Raw genomic sequence first — 20633 nt, forward strand, 5'->3', positions numbered from 1 at the left:
CTAATCTTGTAGTCTAGTAGTTATTCTGCAGTGGTAGAACTGGAATTGTAATTTAGTTAGGATGGATGGAGCTATGTGTGTGTAGGTGTGTGTACATGTGTTTAGGGGTGTAATGAAACGTATGACAGATAACCTAGTGCAGTCACTGCATTTATAGAGCAGAGGCCATTCAACGTACTCATTTATCTTTATTAGTCCCTCACACGTGATTAATTAAAATTCAGAATCTTTTACACAAAGACAATCTCAGTGGTCAAAATACCCTTTTTTCAATGATGGAAAACATGGTATACATTCAAAGAACAGAGACACTTACTGAAAATGAAATATTTTTTCTATCAATATCTCATTCAGTCTGTTCCACAGCATGGTCTTGTGCTAACTGAGAGTTTTCTCTTACAGTATCATATTATACTCTGTAGCAACTCTTTCAGCAACTCTCAATCAAGCACAAAAAAACACACACACACACACACACACACACACACACACACACACACACACACACACACACACACACACACACACACACACACACACACACACACACACAGACACACACACACACACACACACACACACACACACACAAGTGAGCACCAATAGGTACAGTCAGTAAGTGGTCAAATGAATGTTCCAACCGTTTAATGTGAATTGTGGGTTATTCCTCTTCTAGCCAGGCCAATGATAGCGACCCTGCCATTGCGGCCCACAGTGAACAACGGGACAGTCCTACCAAAGAAAGGCAGTGGTACCCTCCCATCCCCGTCCGGATCCGGTTCCCGGAAGGACGTCGCCACGCCAACCAACAAGAGGTGAGAAGAGGAGATCCACACTCAAAATGAATCGTTTTTTTATTTCTTTTTTTCACAAGACATCCACTTATCTAGTCTTCAGATTTATTAGAGAAGTCATGACTTGTTATGAGTGGGATATCAATGTTTCAGCAACCGCTACAGCTCATGTCCCAGACATCTAAATTAATAGTCTTTATTACTAGGTGTTAATACTATGCTGTATTAAAATCATAGCAGACATGTTCTGTTCAGATGACCACATCCATTTAGGTCCCTGAGGAATTTGTCATGTACTGTATGCAACATCTGATATAGCCCCTGTCATACATTGTCCCATTTGATAGCCTTTTCAATGCCACAGCCACTGACATTTAACATGGCTGATAAGCACTGAGGCAGTGCTGTCATCATAATCTATGCTCCTGTCCTGACATTCAGAGTCACTTCAAGACTATAGATTGAATTAATGTGTGTGCATGTGGGTGTGCATGTATGTGTGTGTGTTCACGGAGAGCACAGGTTATCAATCTTGTCTGTCAGGGGAACAACGGTCTTGTTCCCATCACTGTCATCATACTGGCACTGGAATTATCATAATCAGATGACCGTGAGGAGAGAGCAGGGACCCATTCCATTTCAGATTGCAGTTCCCTCCAATGCATCCTTGTTTATTCCCTATGCGGAACATGTACATTTATCAGGGACCGGGATCCCTGGGAACCAGGAATGTATCCCAAAATGTATCCCTGAGCTTCTCTGATGATGCAGAATGGAACAAGGGGAATATAACAATGAAACAGCTACAGTATGTCCTGTTCTATGGAATGCAGCCAGTGACATCTCCTGTATAATCTAAATGAATAGCTACAATAGAACAATGAGATGTACATAGATACACCAGGACAGATATTAATATTAATGTGCAATAGGAAATGTCAGTGTGATTCTGTTGAGGCATTTCTCTGTGTGCCAGCTATTTGCTTCTTGTAGGCAATCTGAGCCAGTACTGACATTTGTGCTTGTCTGGTTTTCAGTAGACTGGTTAGATTTTCGCTAAAGCTTCTATCTGTCAACAGAAGCTTTGTTAAAATGTCTTCTCCCTCTATTAGTAATATTTATATGAATTTAATATTATGTATCTTTTAGTTTATGTTCTATGGTTCCGTGGCCTTTGAGCTCTCTGCTCAATAAAATACATTTTGTTGACTTGCTTGTCACTTTCTAAGCCATTACCGGTTGTGTGTTTGGTCATGAAAGGAGTTCATGAAGGGTCTCTGTTTGTAGGGCAGTGGTTGTGTTTGTGTTGCTCTCGATGTTCCAATATTTACTCGATCAGAGGAGCTTAGAAATCGCACAGCACACGCACACCCACTGACGTGCGCATGTACACACACACACACACACACACACACACACACACACACACACACACACACACACACACACACACACACACACACACACACACACACACACACACACACACACACACACACACACACACACACACACACAATAATAACACATAATTTGCCTTCAGAAGAGCTGTTGATGAGATGGAACTACTCAAATCAAGAGGCAATCATGGCGCAGATGTTACTTGATGTTACTTGATGGTGCTTAAAGGCAAATGTATACCCATTGTTGTTGTGGGCAACACTGGTCCAGAGGGTTTAAGTGGTGTATTTTATCCCCTCGCTCCCTCTCCTGCATGTCTAATGTCCCTGCTCTCTTCCATGACATTTACATATCCTACCCACCTACATTGTGATGTGCTGTCACTCTGTCCAGTCTGTCTTCTCTGTCTGGCCCTGCCAGATTTCTCTACTTCCCCCTCAGGTGAGAATGTTCCTGAATATACTTGGTCACGCTCTGACATCCTTACCCCCATACTTAATCCATTAAAAGGATCTCTGGCTAATAAGCCAAATATGCCTTAATACATTATAATTGTCCTCTATAACTAAAATGGAAAATTAAAAACACCTTTAATATTTTATTTATTTTAGAAATAGTTCATCTTTAAATCAATAGGAGCAATGCCCGTCGCAAGTTGATGATGTCATTTATCCATGTGTGGTCCAGCCCTATGTAATTTATGGAATGCGTCTGAGAATCAAAAACAACTTACAGTAATACTTCCTAAGGTTAATATGAGCATCAGATCAATATTTTAAATGTTTATTTTGTACATGCATTCCATAAATTACATAGGGCTGGACCACACATGGACAAATGACATCATCAACTTGCGACGGGCATTGCCCCTCTTGAGTAAAAGATGAACTGTTTCTAAAATAAAATATTTTAGTTATAGAGGGCAATTATAATGTAATACGGTATATTTGGCATATTAGCCAGGGATCCTTTTAAGACCGAGAACGCATCTGTGTCATTTTCAGAATAGCAGATATACAAGCCCCGAATAGCAGATATACAAGTGCTCCAACTCCAATAAAGTTGGAGCACCACTGATATAGCAACATACTGTTAGGATTTAGAAAACATTTTTAGATATGTGTTTGTCCACGGACCCCCATCTCAAAATGTTTTGTTTCAGGGACCCCCAGAAGCAAAGATTTTAGTTTAAAAATGTTGCTTTAAAAATATATATATTCAAAGATTTGCCATTGCGATATGATATATTCACGATTTTTTAAATGGCAGATCTCCAAGCTCATAGCGCGGCACCACTTGTATATCTGCTATTTTTGAATAGCCAAAGTATAAAATAATGGTTTTAGTGGTTACACAGATGCGTTCCCGGTTTTAATGGGTTAATGTTCTTTAACCCAGTGGTTCTCAAACATTTTCTTGCCAAGGACCCCTAAGTTGATATGTATTTGGCCGCAGACCCCCATCTGAAAAGATGGGGTACAACATTTTGTGCCAGGGACCCCAAAAGAGAAGATTTGTGGTGTTAAAATTGTTCATTCTTTTCTATGTTTTTTAACAATTTTGCCGATCTAGAAGCTCACACAAATGAGCTCAGAAATGAGCTTGTAGATCGGTTTTTGTTTAGCTGAAGTATGAAATAGGGTTAAAGTGGTTAAAAGTGATTTTGATGCCATATCAACTGATTTAGCTGGGGACCCCATGGAACCGCATCAAGGACCCCAGTTTGAGAACCACTGCTTTAACCACACGAACCCTAGCTTCCCTATTCTTGGGGCGAGCATTTGGCAAAAATAACAGATCATGTCACAACCCTACACGTTGTGAGCTTGTAGATCTGCTATTTTCAGCGAAGATATTTGGTGTAGAAGGAGAAAAAAAAAGGTAGCCCGGGGGACTCCGGACCAGTCAACGAAGTATAGGGTTTAAGTGGTTAATGATGTGTTTTTTCATCACTCACCTATTATTTACTCAAGTCCCTGAAACAGAATGACCAAGTACCACCTCCATCATCAATAACAACAAATACTGTATATTCTTTTCTTGTCTAATTTCATTAACTGGAACAGCATTTGTGTACTTCAGTCTATGAATAGGATTATTCTGGACTGTTGTGGATTGCTCACAATCCAATAAATATTGGCATAAATACTGTACTGTATTTCCCAAATGATTTGTATGGTTCTTCATGGTGAAAACAAAACAGAATACAAAGAAGATCTCTCTCTCTCTCTCTCTCTCTCTCTCTCTCTCTCTCTCTCTCTCTCTCTCTCTTTATTATACTCACTCACTCACTCACTCACTCACTCACTCACTCACTCACTCACTCACTCACTCACTCACTCACTCACTCACTCACTCACTCGGTCACTCGCCCACAGTTGTAAAAGGGACAGCATCAGCAGCCATACCCAGTGGTTTGAATGGACTTGGCTCTGGTGGGATGGATTAGGTGTGAGTGGGCCTACCAGCCAATGGACTGCTGATGGGGGCTTTTCTTTGTGTAAATGGTAAATGAGCAGCCTGTCTGCATTACTGATGTTCAGGCTTGCAAAGGTTCTGTTAGCACGTCCACCAACTCTCCACCACACATGACTTTTAGGAAAAGAAAGAAGAAGATATTGTGATATAAATATAAAATCTACAGTATCCTCGCCTTCTCTGTACCTCTCTCTTATTCTCCCAGCACTATAGAGATTTGTCCAGTAAAGGGCATAATACTTGTGGGCTGGTCTTTTCCTTGACTGACCTTGCCTGTAATGAAGTTCCTTTCTGTGGGTTCTTATCTCTCCATGCCATTTTTCATTCTATAATTCATAACCGCTTCAGACAAATCTGTCATATGGCTTAAGTTCCCTTATCAAAGAGACTGTCAAGCTGAATGTATAATAATAAGTAACTAAAATAACTCAATGAATCTTTTAATTTAACTGCTACTGTATGTTGCTTGGATGAGAAAATCATTTTTAGAAAAGTAGTGTCAGGTAGTTACATGACCTATTTCTCTTACCTTCCCTATCTTCCACCCCCCCCCCCCCCCTCCACACACACACACTCTAAACATCTGTCCACTATCTCTGTGCCGCAGCACTGTGAGGAGAGCCAACTCAAATGAACACGTGGGAACTCTCACACGGAAGGATTCGGGTGACTCCAAGAGCAACCGAACCCGCGCCGGGTCCACCGGCAGTAACTCCAGCGGCAAGCGAAGTGACAGGTAAGCTACCCAAAAGCTGTTTGCCATTCGTTTATAATATTTAGACAATTAGATGTAATTTAATGTAAACCAATACACCTTGGTCCTCGGGTAGCGTAGGGGTAAAGTTCCTGTCCACCATCGGGGAGACTAGGGTTCAAATCCTCTGCAGTGCCTCCGGCTTGGCCGGGCGTCCATACAAGCACCAGTAGGGCTCGAGTAGTGACATGTGTGGGGCATTCAGGAATTGGTATAACGACTAAATTCAGAGAAAAAGGTGGACAAATTATTGGCAACTTTAAACCAAAAATTATTTTTATTACACCAGACTAATGCCGGTCTGTCGCTTTCTCCATTTCTGTTTCACTTTACAGCAAACAGAGGGATCCTGTGTTCAATGCAGGTAAGACCCACAACCCCTTCTCAGATATTTGATCCCAAAGACTACGGTAGCAGTGTGCTATGGTACCATTTACTCTTTCTACAGTTAACCAAACTCTCAGTGGCCGAATGTGTGAGTCAGATGTTTAATTTCTTTTGAAGAATTACGAAAGTAAAAAAATTAAGACATTTTACCTCGCTAATGATTTTGTGCGCATTGATGAATAATGGCGCATTGACGTTTTACAAGTGTCCGACGTTTGGTGTCAATTGCAATTAGAATCATTGTGTGCTAAACCAGACCATGAACAGATTGTTGCACACACAGACGACCACTGAGAGATTTTTAAGTGATGCGGTTTTGTCTCTTGAACATCTCCTTCAAAACACTCATCCTTTAACCCATTAGCCATCATCCATTCTTAACCAATCAACTTCACCCTGCTCTTCCAAATCTCACAAAATCATTCATTCATCGATTCTCAAACCAGTGTTTTTGTTTCGTTCTGTAATGGCATAAGACCTGTGTAAATGTTTGTGTTGAACTCATGAATTAGTCTGTTCTTTTCTTTTGAACACTAAAAATACAATTTAATACACAATATGGTACAGCTGTGCCTGTGGATGTTTGGCTGATCATTTGCCCTATATTTGAGTCATATATTTAATAGGGGTTGAGTAGTAGTTTGTAAAGAGAGACAAAACAGAGTAGAAAGAGATTTCTTGTCGAAGAATGATCTGTGATCTATGTGGCATTCTCATTGATGTGCACTGGAGTGGAGGACTAACCCACTTTTCTAAATGGAGGAAAAGAACAAAAAACATGCACAAAACAATGTCATTGAATAGGAAATTAGATGAGTATTGATTCAAATTTCCATCTTCCAGCATGTTATTGATCTGTTAGTAAATGGAATTCCTGTTTCCATTAGATTTATACACCTGCCTTTTGTTTTTTTTTGTTTTTTAGTCTGAAGTCATACAGTGGTGTCCTGGAGAGCCAGATTGTAATGCAGTTTGTCTTTTCTCCAAGATTTTCTGACCCGCTGCCTCTACCAAACCCCCTGATTTTGTCCAGTGACTGATTCTTGCATGCCTAAGCCACATATATAAAGCTATCTAAAGCCTGGTAAATTAAACGGATAACCTCAGACCAAGGACAGCCATAGCTGAATGGGTAGAGAGAGTCCTTCCGGTCAATCAGAAGGTCCCTCTCACCCTGGCTCGCCAAGTCTATGTACCGTATCTAAGTGTCCGTGAGCAAGACACCCCTAACTGTTACTGCTTTAATATTTAGGATGCGTGGCAAATTTCACATTATGTGCAAATGTGCAGTGACAAAAAATACCAAGGAGTGGGGACTAAATTATTCTTATTATTATTTTATTAATATTCTTATTCTTATTTTATTATTATATATATATTTTTTTAATAAAATCAGTATTTAAAACTGTGTAGCCCTTCAACATCGATGTAATTAATGCTGGAGCTGTTCATGTGAAAGGAGTCCATGCAGTTTAGTGATTCACACATTATCACATGACCTCTCTGATGTCTAGATTCCTTCCATGGGAACATTCCTATAATTTTGTTTAGTAAATGGGCCCTTAGGTCTCCCTAAGGCCATGACCCCTACCCTTGCTATCTGTGTTTGAATGCTGATGCTGAAGAGATAATTAACATGTCGCTTCATGGACATTTGAATCGATTTGCAGACCTATTATCTCCTGCAAAGCTGCACAGTAAGTGCTGTGCCATGGACATAAACAACCACCAGAATACACTTAACCAGTAGAAATGGATAATTGGAACAGTTGGCCTTGGCCCTGTCAGGATTATGCTTACATGCGATCTGTCCACAGATTGAAGGGGGCATTATGAAATAATGCTATAAAAAGATTCAGAAATATGTTTGAGTTAGTCATGTTTCAGTGGTGTGCAGCCATGTGAAGAGTGATGTAGCAAATATATTTGACATGTTGCAAATGTGTGTGCTTTTTGTAAAAAGCGATAAAGGTAGTTTATGTCAAGGTGATAGATAGGGTCAAACTTTCAGGTCAAGTAGAAATGCTTAGTCTGTCCATTACCAGCTGGGAAACAATTAGCTTCAAGGGTTCTGCATTACCTAGAGGTGGTGACCCCAGAAAAAAGGCACAGTATTTAACCACTTTAAACCCAAATTTATTCTTTGTACAACAACTAGCGAAAATAACCGATCTACCGTACAATCTAACAGCTTGTAGATCAGCTATTTTCTCTATTAACTCATTTTTAAATAATTATTATTATAATTCACAACAAATTAGCATCCAAAAATAGTCACACCAGGTTTTAATTGGTTAAAATTCAACATGTCTTACCATAATGGGAACAGAGAAAGCCGGGCCATCACACATGAAAAGAAACATAACTGAAATAAAGACTATTAAAGAAAAAGCCAATCATTCATTAACACCAGGAAACGTGAAGAAAACGTTTTGTTAGGACAGACCAGAAAGTGAGGAAGCCATCTGAACCCTCACCTGGTCCTTCTGTCTCTCTCTGACCTCACAAGGGACACGACGTGTGACCCACTGCAAAGGTAGGCCCCCCCCACCCCCACCCCCACCAGCCCCCACCCAGCTTAAAACTCCTGGCCACAGCTCTGTGAATATTGCTGCACTCACAAGGCCAATATAATGCCCTGCATAACCTCAACTTTGAACCATGGACTGAGGTTAGGACGGGGATACTGAATTTGATGTTCCAAATCGTATCTTCTCTTTTTTTCCCTGTCCGTTGACTGGCACTTGTTGCTAGAATATTGCAGGCCTTGGATATTTCAAGTGATGCAATACACAGAGAGCTGTCCCTAGACGGGGGAGAGTTGACAACGAGTGTGTGTGTGTGTGTTTGTGATAGTTGTCCTCCCTGAGTGAACTAATACACACGCCAGTAGACTATCTAACACACACTGAGTGGTTTGTCAAATTGTGTGGCTGTTTGCAGTGATCGCAGCGTGCTTGCGTGTCACCATAGCCTGATTTATACTTGGATGCGCGCCGGTGTTGCGGCCAGAAAACAGACGATCTTCAAGCTATGACCTTGTAGATCAGCCGTTTTCGGCGAGTGACACTGGCGCACGACAGAGTATACATTGATCACGCTGCCACTTTGCTAGATGTGTGTGTTTGCTTTACATCCCCACATTGCACTTGGCCATTTAGTCTCTGTCTCACCATAGCAACAGCACAAATGTTTCCAACGCTCTGCTCCGCATATTTGTTTTGTTTTTTGGTGTTCTGAGAAGTGTTGAATGCTGTGTTCTAAAGACACTTGCTCCAGTTCAAAACAAGGAGTTATCCCTGATGCTAATGTGTTTACAGACAGACAGACACTTTCTTTTATGCTAGCGATATACGTATTTTCTCACACGGCCCCAGAGCATCGACCCAGCAGTGAATTCATAGCTCACTGACTGAAAAAAAAGCACTGGAGTAAAATCCATGGTGATTCCCTCTCAGAGCTTCGCCTAATTTCTCAGTCTTGGAAAAAGTCATCCTGTCATTATTCTGTCCTTTACATCAAAGCCATTTAGAACAGAGGATGGTTTGTAGAGTGAGACTAATCGTGGCCATTATGTTAAATGTAACATATTATGTACAGTACATCTGCCACATTGCTTTGTTATACAATCACAGTAAACAGGGCAACCTACAGCTGTGCATAGTTTAGCTGCTTTGCTCATTGCCTTTCATTTGGGTTGTCTGGTAGAGTGATTTGGCATTTTCAGCACCCTCTTGTGGACAAATTTGCAGACAGAGTGACATACATAGAGTACATACATACATACATACATATACATACATATACATACTGTATATAATTACATACTGTATATAATTACATACTGTATATAATTACGTACTGTATATAATTACGTACTGTATATAATTACATACATACATACATACATACATACATACATACATACATACATACATACATACATACATACATACAAACTCATTGCAATAGTTTCGCATCATTTTGCAGCTCAATAAGTTGACCCATTAAAAAGGTAGGGTACTGTAAGTGATATTTTTTGGTTACATTTTTGGTTATTTTTTGTGAAAAAGTTAAAGCTCTATGTTCTCATAGCAATCATTGCTATAGAGCGTTTGTTCAGTAACAGGGGTCTTCACATCTCCCCGGCTCTCTCCAGAAAACATTTTCAGGTGGCTTGCTAATTCCATCCAATCAGGAGAGAGTACCATTTAACAGCTTTTCTTTGTGTCATCCATTCCAGTTTCACTTGTTTATCCTGTATATCCTCCTGTATGAGTTCTCTATCCTGATTAGATAGAATTGGTATCCTGACCTGAAAATGCATTTTCTGTTTACTAAAGAGTTGAAGAGATAGGGAGACCCCTATTACTGAACAAACACTCTACAGCAATGATTACTATCAGTATATAGTGCTATTTAACAGTTATTTTAACAAAAGAAAATCACTTACTTAAAGTCAGTACCCCTTAGCCGCCTGTAGATGACTAGTCTCCGTAGCACCATGTGTTATGGTAGCAGTGAAATATAATGTATAATGTACAACAAAAACATCACTTCTTACATCCATCTAACTGGTATTATTCTACCAACCTCCTCTTCCCTTCACCTTCCTGGTCACCCTGGCCCCTGCCCTGCCCCGCCCCGCCCGCCCGCCTGGTCCCGTGTATCAAACCTGCCCACAATGCCCCTCTTGTTTTCTACTCCCACTCTACAATAGTCACAGTACAGATTTTCCTCACTCGCTCTGCCAAACGGACCGGCGCCGGCTGCAGTCCTGCCGCGTTGGCCATAACGTCCCGGTCAGCCCACAACCTCCTCAGTGCAGGCTGTGCTAAATCCAGCGTGGGCAGTAAGGCTGGCGCTGCCAGGGCACCAGGGCTCAGAAAGACCCCAAGTTTGACCCTCCCACCGACGAAGTCGGGAAGTCTCTCATCATATTCGCCCCTTGATATGCCCATGCCCAGCTATCGCAGCCCCATCAAATCTCCTAGCCAGTATTTCCAGATCTGCTACTGAGTCTTGCTACTGAGTCATGTCAAGTCATGTATACTGTACACACACACACACACACACACACACACACACACACACACACACACACACACACACACACACACACACACACACACACACACACATATATATTTGTGGTGATACTGTGGCTCTTACCAGCCCGTTAAAACAAATCACAGCACACACTTATCCCGAATATTGCACGTAAATAGCTAACAGAGTCTTGCAAATGATTGGAGTTCAGTTGTGGTGGTCAGGTATCAACATAGTGAGATGTGACAGAGATACAGTATGTGAGATTTTGACAGCTGCAGGGTGATATTTGGAATTTGTCAGTGGAGTCCCCAGAAGATGGGTAAATGTCTTATTTCCATTATCTACAATGTGTCCATTCTGTCCATTCTAACAAGGTGTGTGTGTGTGTGTGTGTGTGTGTGTGTGTGTGTGTGTGTGTGTGTGTGTGTGTGTGTGTGTGTGTGTGTGTGTGTGTGTGTGTGTGTGTGTGTGTGTGAGTGACACGTACAGTATAAGAAGTATAGCAATTCAATAATTGACTGAGTAGGCATCCAGGTGGCACAGGGGTAAAGTTCCTGCCCAACACTGTGACTTTGGGTTCCGCTCCAGCAAACACAGTTGGCCATGTTGGAGGGTGGGAAGCCAGGTGGGGAGGGTGGTCTCTGTCGCTGCACTGCCAACTCCTACAGGTTGGTCTGTTCAGCGGGGAGCACAACTGGGAGGGATACAGTGGTATGTGCTAGTTTTTTTTCGGAGTATATACGATAATTCCCTGCACGACATCGTGGGTATACGCGCTTTCAATGGATGAAATGGTTAGTAGACTGTATACACTTTTTTCCAAAAAGATCTGCACTGTATACTACGTATACAGCGTAACGGTAGAACACACCACTGGAGGGATAGTGTCTTCCAGTTTCAGTGGTGGAAATGAAGTACATTTACTCAAGTACTGTACTTAAGTACACTTTTGAGGTATTTTTATTTACTTTTTTGATTTTCAATAATTCTACTCCACTACATCTCAAAGGCAAATATTGTACTTTTGACTCCACTGTAATTATTTGAAAACTTAAGTTACTTTGTAGATTTAGATTTTGATTACCAACCACTTCAGACCTATATACTTTAGTTTGGCAATTTGAAAATTGTGCCGAGCATTGCGAAGTCACCTTCAGCCAACTCGGCGCCATCCGAGTTATGCTCCGATGGGGACAGAATCGTAAATCATCGCCGCCCCTAGTCTCGGTACCTCCGAGACGCCATTTCTTTCCAAGAAAGCGAGCGCTCCTTTTTCAATCTGACTGGTTTTCCAATCATACTGTAACATATACACCCTCCCATGTTACCAACTGTAGGGGTTAGCAGCAACAGGTACACAAGAAGGGAAAAACTGGGAATTGGTATATTAAACTTAGAAATGCTTAGTCATCATTCATGTAATCCGTCTTGACAGATTACCATTTAAGTGACTGAGCATCATGTTGTCCTCACAGGGAGGGACGTAACGAGAGAGCCTCTTATTTCTGAAGCACTGTGTCTGAATGTAGTTATTACTATGATAGATAATATCAACATGAATAATGTATGTGAATTGTATTATTTTTTCTTTTTTTCATTATTGTTCCCATTGTGTTGTCTTGCATAGTTTTGTTTCTCAACATCAGCATGTTTTAAACGCATGTTTGTCCATTTAACATTTAATTACCTTTAGTTTCTTGTTGGTTATTTTCCCATAACAATTCCATTCCTCTGCTTATGTCTGCATTCTTAATTGGTTATTTAACCTGTGTTATAACCTGGATATTCAAACGGGTGATGCTTAATAACATTTCCAAACTGTTTGCTGTTCCTTTTGCACATTTTGCTGTTATATATTGTATACGGTATGAAATAACTAATAAAGTAAATTAAAGAGCTGCTTGGTTTGTGTTTGCAGACTTTGTCATTCTTGTCCTTCAAATATACCTCATCTCAATAGCACATTAACCACTTTTAGCCCTAGTGCGTGTCCCCATTTCTTGCCAGAATGGGCAAGGAAGGTTTTTAACAATTAAAACAATAATAATAAATAGGGCTTAAGTGGTTAATTCCCTGTATCTCTCTCTCTAATGTTGTGTCACACCACATTACACCCGTGTCACCATTGTCCCTGTTTGACACGGTTTGTGATTGTCATGCAATTGCACATCTTATTATTCTCCTATATGTCACACTGTTACTTTAACACGTCAAAGTCTGCAATTTAACGGAATTAATAATCAAATTCAATGAAAATTTGCATGATTCCACTAATCATTAATGCTACTCTGTATATGCTGTCTGATGCCATCGTGACTGGCCTGAGTGTCACCTCACTGACTGTGTCTGTTGCTCTTTCTAGAGGAAGGTTATGTGAAAATGTATTTGAAGGGACGTCCCATCACCATGTTCATGCCCAAAGATGTGGTGGACTCCTACTGCCTGGAGGCCAGAGCTGACCTGCCCAGCAATAAACTCAAACTGGACTGGGTGTATCCTTCTACTGGTTTTAATGGTTCATTATCATGAGTCATCTCTCGATGCCTCTTTGAGTGTATGTTCATATCACCTATATCAAATTCATGTGATGATTATAATCATAACAAGGTACAATGGCTTCATGAATCAAAAAGAGCCATGGCAAGGAATGTCCGCCAGAAGATATTATTGTAGCCCCCCCAAGTCCAATTGCATTGGGGATGTGGTGCTGGCCTAGGGCACGTATAACATTAACATTCCACTTAGGTTAGATCTTCTGCCTGGATTTCGTAGTTTAAAAAAAGTTTGAATACATTTCTCTCTTGGGTTGGGAAAGTTGAAAGCAATTTTGTCTAGGAAGGAAATCCAAATTGGCCCAGATTGATACAGTTAGAGGGGAAGCTATGAATGTATCATCTCCACCATGTTGCCTGTCAGCGTAGATCTGCTCACATGTTCATTTCGCTGTCACTGCACCTAGCTCTGCTGTCTGCCTTCAGTAAGAACCTGAACACAACCATATCACCAACTCTACCTGTGCAGTTTCTGCTTCCTTCATATCATGTATTTTTGTCGTCTTATATTCTTTCTTTCTTTCTTTATCTTATTTCACTGGCAGATTATTTTGGGTAGGCAAGCAACAATATTTCTGGGATCTTGAAAGGAAAGATAAAGATGATGTAGCATGTTCAGTCTAGCAGAGATCCAGAGGGGTAAATCTGAGTGGGAAAAAAAGGTCAAATAAACGTTTAATTTGATAAGAAAAGCACCGATCTCTATAGTCTCAACTGATATTTCATGGTTGAACATTATACATAACATGTGATATGTACATGAATGTGGGCTATCCTAAATCTACTATAGATTGGATTATGCATTAGTTAGAGATTTCTTGTTCTATATTTATCTGCAATGAAACAACAATTAGGAAATGGGAAAGTTACAGTTAGGTACAGGTGTAGAGATGTAACTGAATATTTTGAATACGTTTTGTCACAGTCTCTAGCCATTTCTCATTTTGATTGATTATATCACGTTTTTCAGTTTTTTTAACTTTTTGTTTTAAGTTACTGGGGTATTTCTTTGACTGTATGAAATATCCAGCTATGGATACCGCGGTCGCGACTGCCGCTCCAACCTGTATTTGTTGCCTACGGGTGAGACAGTGTATTTCATTGCCTCGGTGGTTGTACTGTACAATGTAGACGAACAGCTGCAGAGACACTACACTGGACACACGGATGACATCAAATGGTGAGAGACACACACCAGGCCTCGTGCGTATTTTATAGCCTGCACACTTAATGCATTGTTGAACACACACACACACACACACACACACACACACACACACACACACACACACACACACACACACGTCACTATGCTATAGTGTCTTACATTCATGTGTTTAAAGTTTCATTTAAAAGATGAATACACTTACAAATGGCAACACAGCCAAGTTGCACCATGATGTAATATAAAGCTTCCATATTTTATTCTTTAAAGAATAGAAAGTAGGCTACAAAACCAAACATTGCATATCCAAAAATACCATCACAGTATAAAATGCCTATAATGTTTTTAGAAATAAGCAACAAAATATTTATAGTCTGTCTGTGTGCGTCTGCGTGTGGGCATATCTGTGTGTGTTATGTGTTTGCACCAAGATGTGTGCATGTACTGTTGGTGAAAGTGCGAATGGAGGAACACACATTTGACAGGTAATTATGTGTGCAAGAAGGAGACCCCCACCAAAGAGCTTTAATGTGGGTCAGTGCTGTGATGATTACCGGCAAATGAACCACATCCCAAGATTGAACAAGGTTCAAACTATTAGTCAACTGATTCGATTACAGTTCAAAGGATGTCTCTCTCTCACACACACACACACACACACACACACACACACACACACTGCTATGTAGACCAAAATAAATAGTTAGAACTCTGTAGGGATGACATGCCCTAAGAGGATGAATTTAACTTAAAATGTTTAATTTCCTCTAACACCAGTGCAGGCAGCGTGCTGTGTGATGGCTACACTGAATATTTTATTCACAGCCTTGAACATCTTGCTGAAAAATAAGTCTTTCATCTTGTGATAACAGCACGCTCCCCTTCTCCATCATTTATTCAAATGATGTCTTTGATGTTGAAAGCTTTTCAACTGCATTCCTCACTGATTTTCTCCCTGTGTTTTTGTTCTGTAGCCTGGCTGTCCACCCTGATAAAATCACCATAGCAACCGGGCAGGTGGCGGGCACCTCTTCAGATGGCAAAGTAAGAAGTCTAAAGGTTCACACTTTCACACTATTTTCTTGGGCAAGGCACCTAACTACATGAACCCTACATGAACATTTAGTGAAAATAGCAGATATACACACTCACAGAGACATCTGGTGTAGAGGGAAAAGGAGTATTATAGAGCCCTGGGGGACCACGGTCAACTAAGTATATACAGTAGGGTTTAACTGGTTTTAAAGAAAGAACACCAGATAATGGACAGCTCGAGATGTTTACAAACCACAATATCTAGACCAGTGGCTTTCAAAGTGGATTTGGACCACTTGAGTAGTTAATATCAATACAATTCAATTCACTTAAAGTTAGTAAAACATCAACTGATGCACAAACTTGAACACATCATCAGTGATTTTTCCTGGAGTCACTGGGTGTTTCGGGTCTTGCAACAGACACCCTCCTCCAGGCGACCCGACCGAGGCTGATCATACCCCGGCCTGTGTCCAAGTGGCATGCCCCCACTGTCTCTTGGGGATTAGAGACAGTGCTAATTAGGGGTTAGGGTTAGCCTGGCACTAGCCAGACCGACAACGCAGATCCACTCTTGGAACGTATGTGAGTGAATTTACGCTATCAGTCCGGCCAAGGCCAGGCCAGGTTAGGTGAGATGTTAGCAGCAGGTGTTGGCGACACTAGGAGGCTCTTGGCACTCTGGGTTGCCTCGGCCTGGCTCCTCCTTCGTCTGACCAGAAGTGAGCATTCTTCTGTGCGTTGCGTCGTCGTTGCTGCTGGGCACAATCATCTCATTCTGCCTGGATGGATTAAACCCTCCTTGCAGGTTTTACCACAGTCTGTAGCTTTTGGTTCTTCCTCAAATGGTTTGGGCTGCCAACCCTCTCCACCCCGGGTCGCCGTCTCTCCGGCCGTCCTCTGTCTCTCCAGATTTCACCACACTCTTCGTGGCCGTCACCCAGTCTGTAAAATGATTACAATGCAAAACAATAATTGTTTTGCTATTCTAGCAATATTTCATATGAATCTATTAGTCAAGTGCAATAATAATATTTAGACCTAGGGGGTCCTGGTTACTGTAGGGGAAACTGTCTGAAAATACACATTAACATGAATCCAACACAACACTACACAAAGATAGTGCTGTCAAACATGTCTATGAAGCTATATATTAAATCTATGAAAAGGTTTAATCTGCAACACAATTTTATACAACATGTAGTGAAAAACTTTGAACATCCCTGATTTAGACAAATTCATAAAAAAAACTAAAAACAAAGTGTGACGGGATATATTTATCTGTCCTTTTCCTAGGTTAGCATCGGTATATGGGGTCCAAGGAAAGTCAATTTGGGGGTTGCGTGACATGAAACCGTTTGAAAACCCCTTATCTGATCTGGGCGACAATATCAGTTACATGCGCACACGCACACCTCTTAGTCATTGTAGCTAATGTAATGTAACCACCTCACTTCAACATCAGCATAACAACAACAGATCGGCCCAGATCTACAAATTCACTACTCACTGCGATGCATTGTGACCTAGTGCATTGTCCAAGCTTGTAGATCAGCTATTTTTGATTTACTTCCTCCACTTACAGTATGATGTCAGAGGCTTGACAGAATACTGAAGTATGGGAAAAGTTGAGGCCGAAACCGGGAGGGGTATACGGAGACATAGCATTTCAAGCATTGATTTCCAAAATTCATAAAACGTGTTTATTTTTTATGAAAATGCTTTTATTTTACCCACTCTTTAACCATTACATTACGTTGATGATGCCTCTCAACAATTTGTTTGTGTGTGTGTGTGTGTGTGTGTGTGTGTCGTGACAGCAGTTATCTCCTCATGTTCGTGTGTGGGACTCTGTCAGCCTCAACACCCTTCATGTTCTGGGCACAGGTTTCTTTGATCGAGCCTTGGTGTGTCTGGCCTTCTCCAAATCGGTAAGAAAAGACCAGAAGGCTGGTTCCTGAATCACAAATGGCTCTCTACTATCTGTATTCTGATTGTTGCTGCCGGCTTATGTTTCTAACCTATTGTCCTGTTTATAAATGATTTTTTTCCCAGTCAATGAACACACTACAAGTGCCTTTGTCTGTATCGTTTCAGAACGGAGGAAACACGCTTTGTGTCGTAGATGACTCCAATGACCATGTCCTTTCTGTCTGGGACTGGCAGAGAGAAGACAGACTAGCTGAGGTCAAGGTGTGTGTGCGTGCGTATGTGTGTGTGTGCAGGTGCATGTGTTTGTCTTTCTGCATGTGTCAGTGTGTGAGTAGAGAGAAAGAAAAAAAGGTACTTTATAAAGCATATCAATAAAATATATTGCTGCAGCTGTTAACATGTTTTACTTATCTTTTATGTTTTATGTGGCAGTGCTCCAATGAGTCTGTGTTTGCAACAGACTTTCATCCCACAGACAGCAACATCATAGTGACCTGTGGCAAGTCTCATCTCTACTTCTGGAGTCTGGAGAAAGGCATGCTTGTTAAGAAACAAGGGCTGTTTGAGGTACCAAGTCCATCACTTTCATCAAATGTCAGATTATAGATCTTGAACTTAAAGTCATATTGGGTTTTCGACTTTTTCAATTATTAATCTTTCTTGATTTAATCTCCTATCTTTAAACACTTGTTTATATTCATGAGATTCTGCACTCTCGTCAAAATGACATAAGCACTGGAAATGTATCGGAAATGTATTTATTTCTGTATTTTAGCATGAATAAATACAGTTTTGTTGCATTCCAAATGATCCTTGCACGCTAGGATCCTGCGGTATTCCTTTTTGAATGTTCCTTCTGTATAGACAAACGTAGTAAATGTCGACCTGCGCCTGTCAATGGCATATTGACAAAGAGATGTTGACAGTTGCTAGAACTTGGGTTGTTGAACTAAATGGACGATAATTAAATGATAATGATAAAAGTCAAAGTATTGTCGATCATCTTTATTTGTTGCATCTGTGCTCTTTAATCAAAGAGCCAGAAGTATTCCATCCACTGTCATTTGTGGTGAAACAGGTCTTGAAATTACACTTTTAGAGAAAACCGACAAATAAAGCAGTTTATATCAATCCTACTGTTTAAAAACGTGCTAATTTTCTTTCTGCCAATTTTGACTGCTGGCACCGCTGCTTGCATTATACCAATATTGGTGACCTATCAACGTACTGTATGTGGTGATAGAGAACTTCCGTTAAGGGTTAATATAACATGAATACAGCCATTATACTTTCCCCTATCTAAAATAGTACAAAGTACAGAGGGGTCCACACACTGCTTCCTGTGTATCCATAGCAATGATGAGAATCCATTATAATAGAAGATGCACAGTCAACCAGCTGGACTCTATCAACACCCACACATGTTCCTGTGTTTACTGTGGCTTGAATGGCCTGAGTAAACACGCCATTCAAGCGTGTGTGTGTGTGTGTGTGTGTGTGTGTGTGTGTGTGTGTGTGTGTGTGTGTGTGTGTGTGTGTGTGTGTGTGTGTGTGTGTGTGTGTGTGTGTGTGTGTGTGTGTGTGTGTGTGTGTGTGTGTGTGTGTGTGTGTGTGTGTGTGTGTGTGTGTGTTTTTGCCTCTTGCAGAAACAGGAGAAGCCAAAGTTTGTGTTATGCGTGACGTTTGCTGAAAACGGAGACGCCATCACCGGAGACTCCAGTGGCAACATCCTGGTCTGGGGGAAAGGTACTGCTATAGAAATGTATAGAACAGACATTTACACTCACAGCAATGCGGTGGCTTCAGTAAGGCAGTCCAAATAGAAGTGTATAGCAGTGGTTCTCAAACTTTTTCGTGCCAAGGACCCCCAAATTGATATGTATTCGGCCGCGGACTCCCATCTGAAAATGTTTTGTGCTAGGGACCCCCAGAAGAGAAGATTTGTGTTAAAAAAATATTAAAATGTTCAAGCACTTTCAAGATTTTTCTAAAATGTTCAAAAATAGCAGATGTACAAGCTCGCAGTGTGCCACGAAGTGACGAGCTGTGAGCTTGTACAGTAGATCCCAAGGTAACCACTTTTGCTGGGGACCCACTGGAGCTCCTCTAAGGACCCCTGGGGTTCCCCGGACTCCACTTTGAGAACCATTGATGTATAAAACAGACATTTGCACTCTTCCATAAGGCCGTCCAGGCTGTGCAGGGGTTAAGGTTCCTGCCCATCACCGTGGAGACTGGTTTTAATCCCCCATGGCAGTGATTCCCAAACTTTTTAGCTCAATACCCAAAAGTCTCCCCGGGACCTTAACTAGTGAAAATAGCCGACCTACAAGCTTTTCACTACTACTCTATTCACATTCTATTCTATTCATAGAACAGAATTTATTTTTGGAGGAAACACATGCCTCCCACCTGACCAACTGTAGGGGTTACAGGGACTGGGGTTACACGTGTGTGGGGAAAATTGGGAATTGGAATAATGACTAAATTGGGATTAAATAAATGGGATAAAAAACTAAATTGGGATAAATCCCCAAATAAAAAATCCCAAGATAAAACGTCTGCTTGCCATGCAGGTCCCTATATCCATAGCAATAAGTGTCATCAGGTCCTCTAGCAAAGTAGGTGGCTGGTAAGAGAAGTAGGGCACTTCTGACCTATTTATACTATATGATATCTACGGGTTCTGTCAACACACACCCTTTAATGACATTACCCCAGTGTGGTTAAAAATAACAGAGCTGAGTGTGTTGGTAAACCTCATAGTTGTTTGAATGAGAGCTTGTGAGAGAGAAAGACCTGTCAATATTGTCTGCAAGAAATGCAAAGTATAAACTGATAAAAATCTGATTTTACGCATTGTTTCATCTGATGAGAGAGAGAGAGAGAGAGACAAAGGCAAGAAAGGAATCTGTGTTTATGTACTGTACTGTGTGTGTGTGTGTGCGTGCGTGCGTGCGTGCGTGCGTGCGTGCGTGCGTGTGTGTGTGCAAATGTACATTCACAATGCATTCTACAAGCTCTATTTGTGGACATGGCCTCTAAAGACATGTCGTTGTGTGTGAGTTGTCAGGAGGGATGGG

General features: G+C 41.1%; 1 protein-coding gene across 4 annotated transcripts in view; it reads left to right on the forward strand.

Moving 5' to 3' along the window:
* The window catches only part of eml1 (EMAP like 1), a 78383-nt gene that overhangs the window by 48628 nt on the left and 9122 nt on the right, over positions 1-20633 (forward strand). For 2 of the 4 annotated variants that reach the window (XM_084043879.1, XM_084043876.1), the window contains exons 3-13: positions 677-815; positions 5281-5409; positions 5763-5791; positions 8324-8350; positions 13229-13358; positions 14449-14598; positions 15558-15627; positions 17439-17549; positions 17716-17811; positions 17983-18117; positions 19197-19296. In XM_084043879.1, the coding sequence (XP_083900005.1) occupies positions 677-815; positions 5281-5409; positions 5763-5791; positions 8324-8350; positions 13229-13358; positions 14449-14598; positions 15558-15627; positions 17439-17549; positions 17716-17811; positions 17983-18117; positions 19197-19296 (1116 nt within the window). The remainder of the gene's footprint in view (positions 1-676; positions 816-5280; positions 5410-5762; positions 5792-8323; positions 8351-13228; positions 13359-14448; positions 14599-15557; positions 15628-17438; positions 17550-17715; positions 17812-17982; positions 18118-19196; positions 19297-20633) is intronic. The other 2 variants (XM_084043877.1, XM_084043878.1) reach the window with 2 other exon arrangements.

This window comes from Gymnoscopelus microlampas, assembly GCF_963454915.1.
Source record: "Gymnoscopelus microlampas genome assembly, chromosome: 20".
Taxonomy (NCBI): Eukaryota; Metazoa; Chordata; class Actinopteri; order Myctophiformes; family Myctophidae; genus Gymnoscopelus; species Gymnoscopelus microlampas.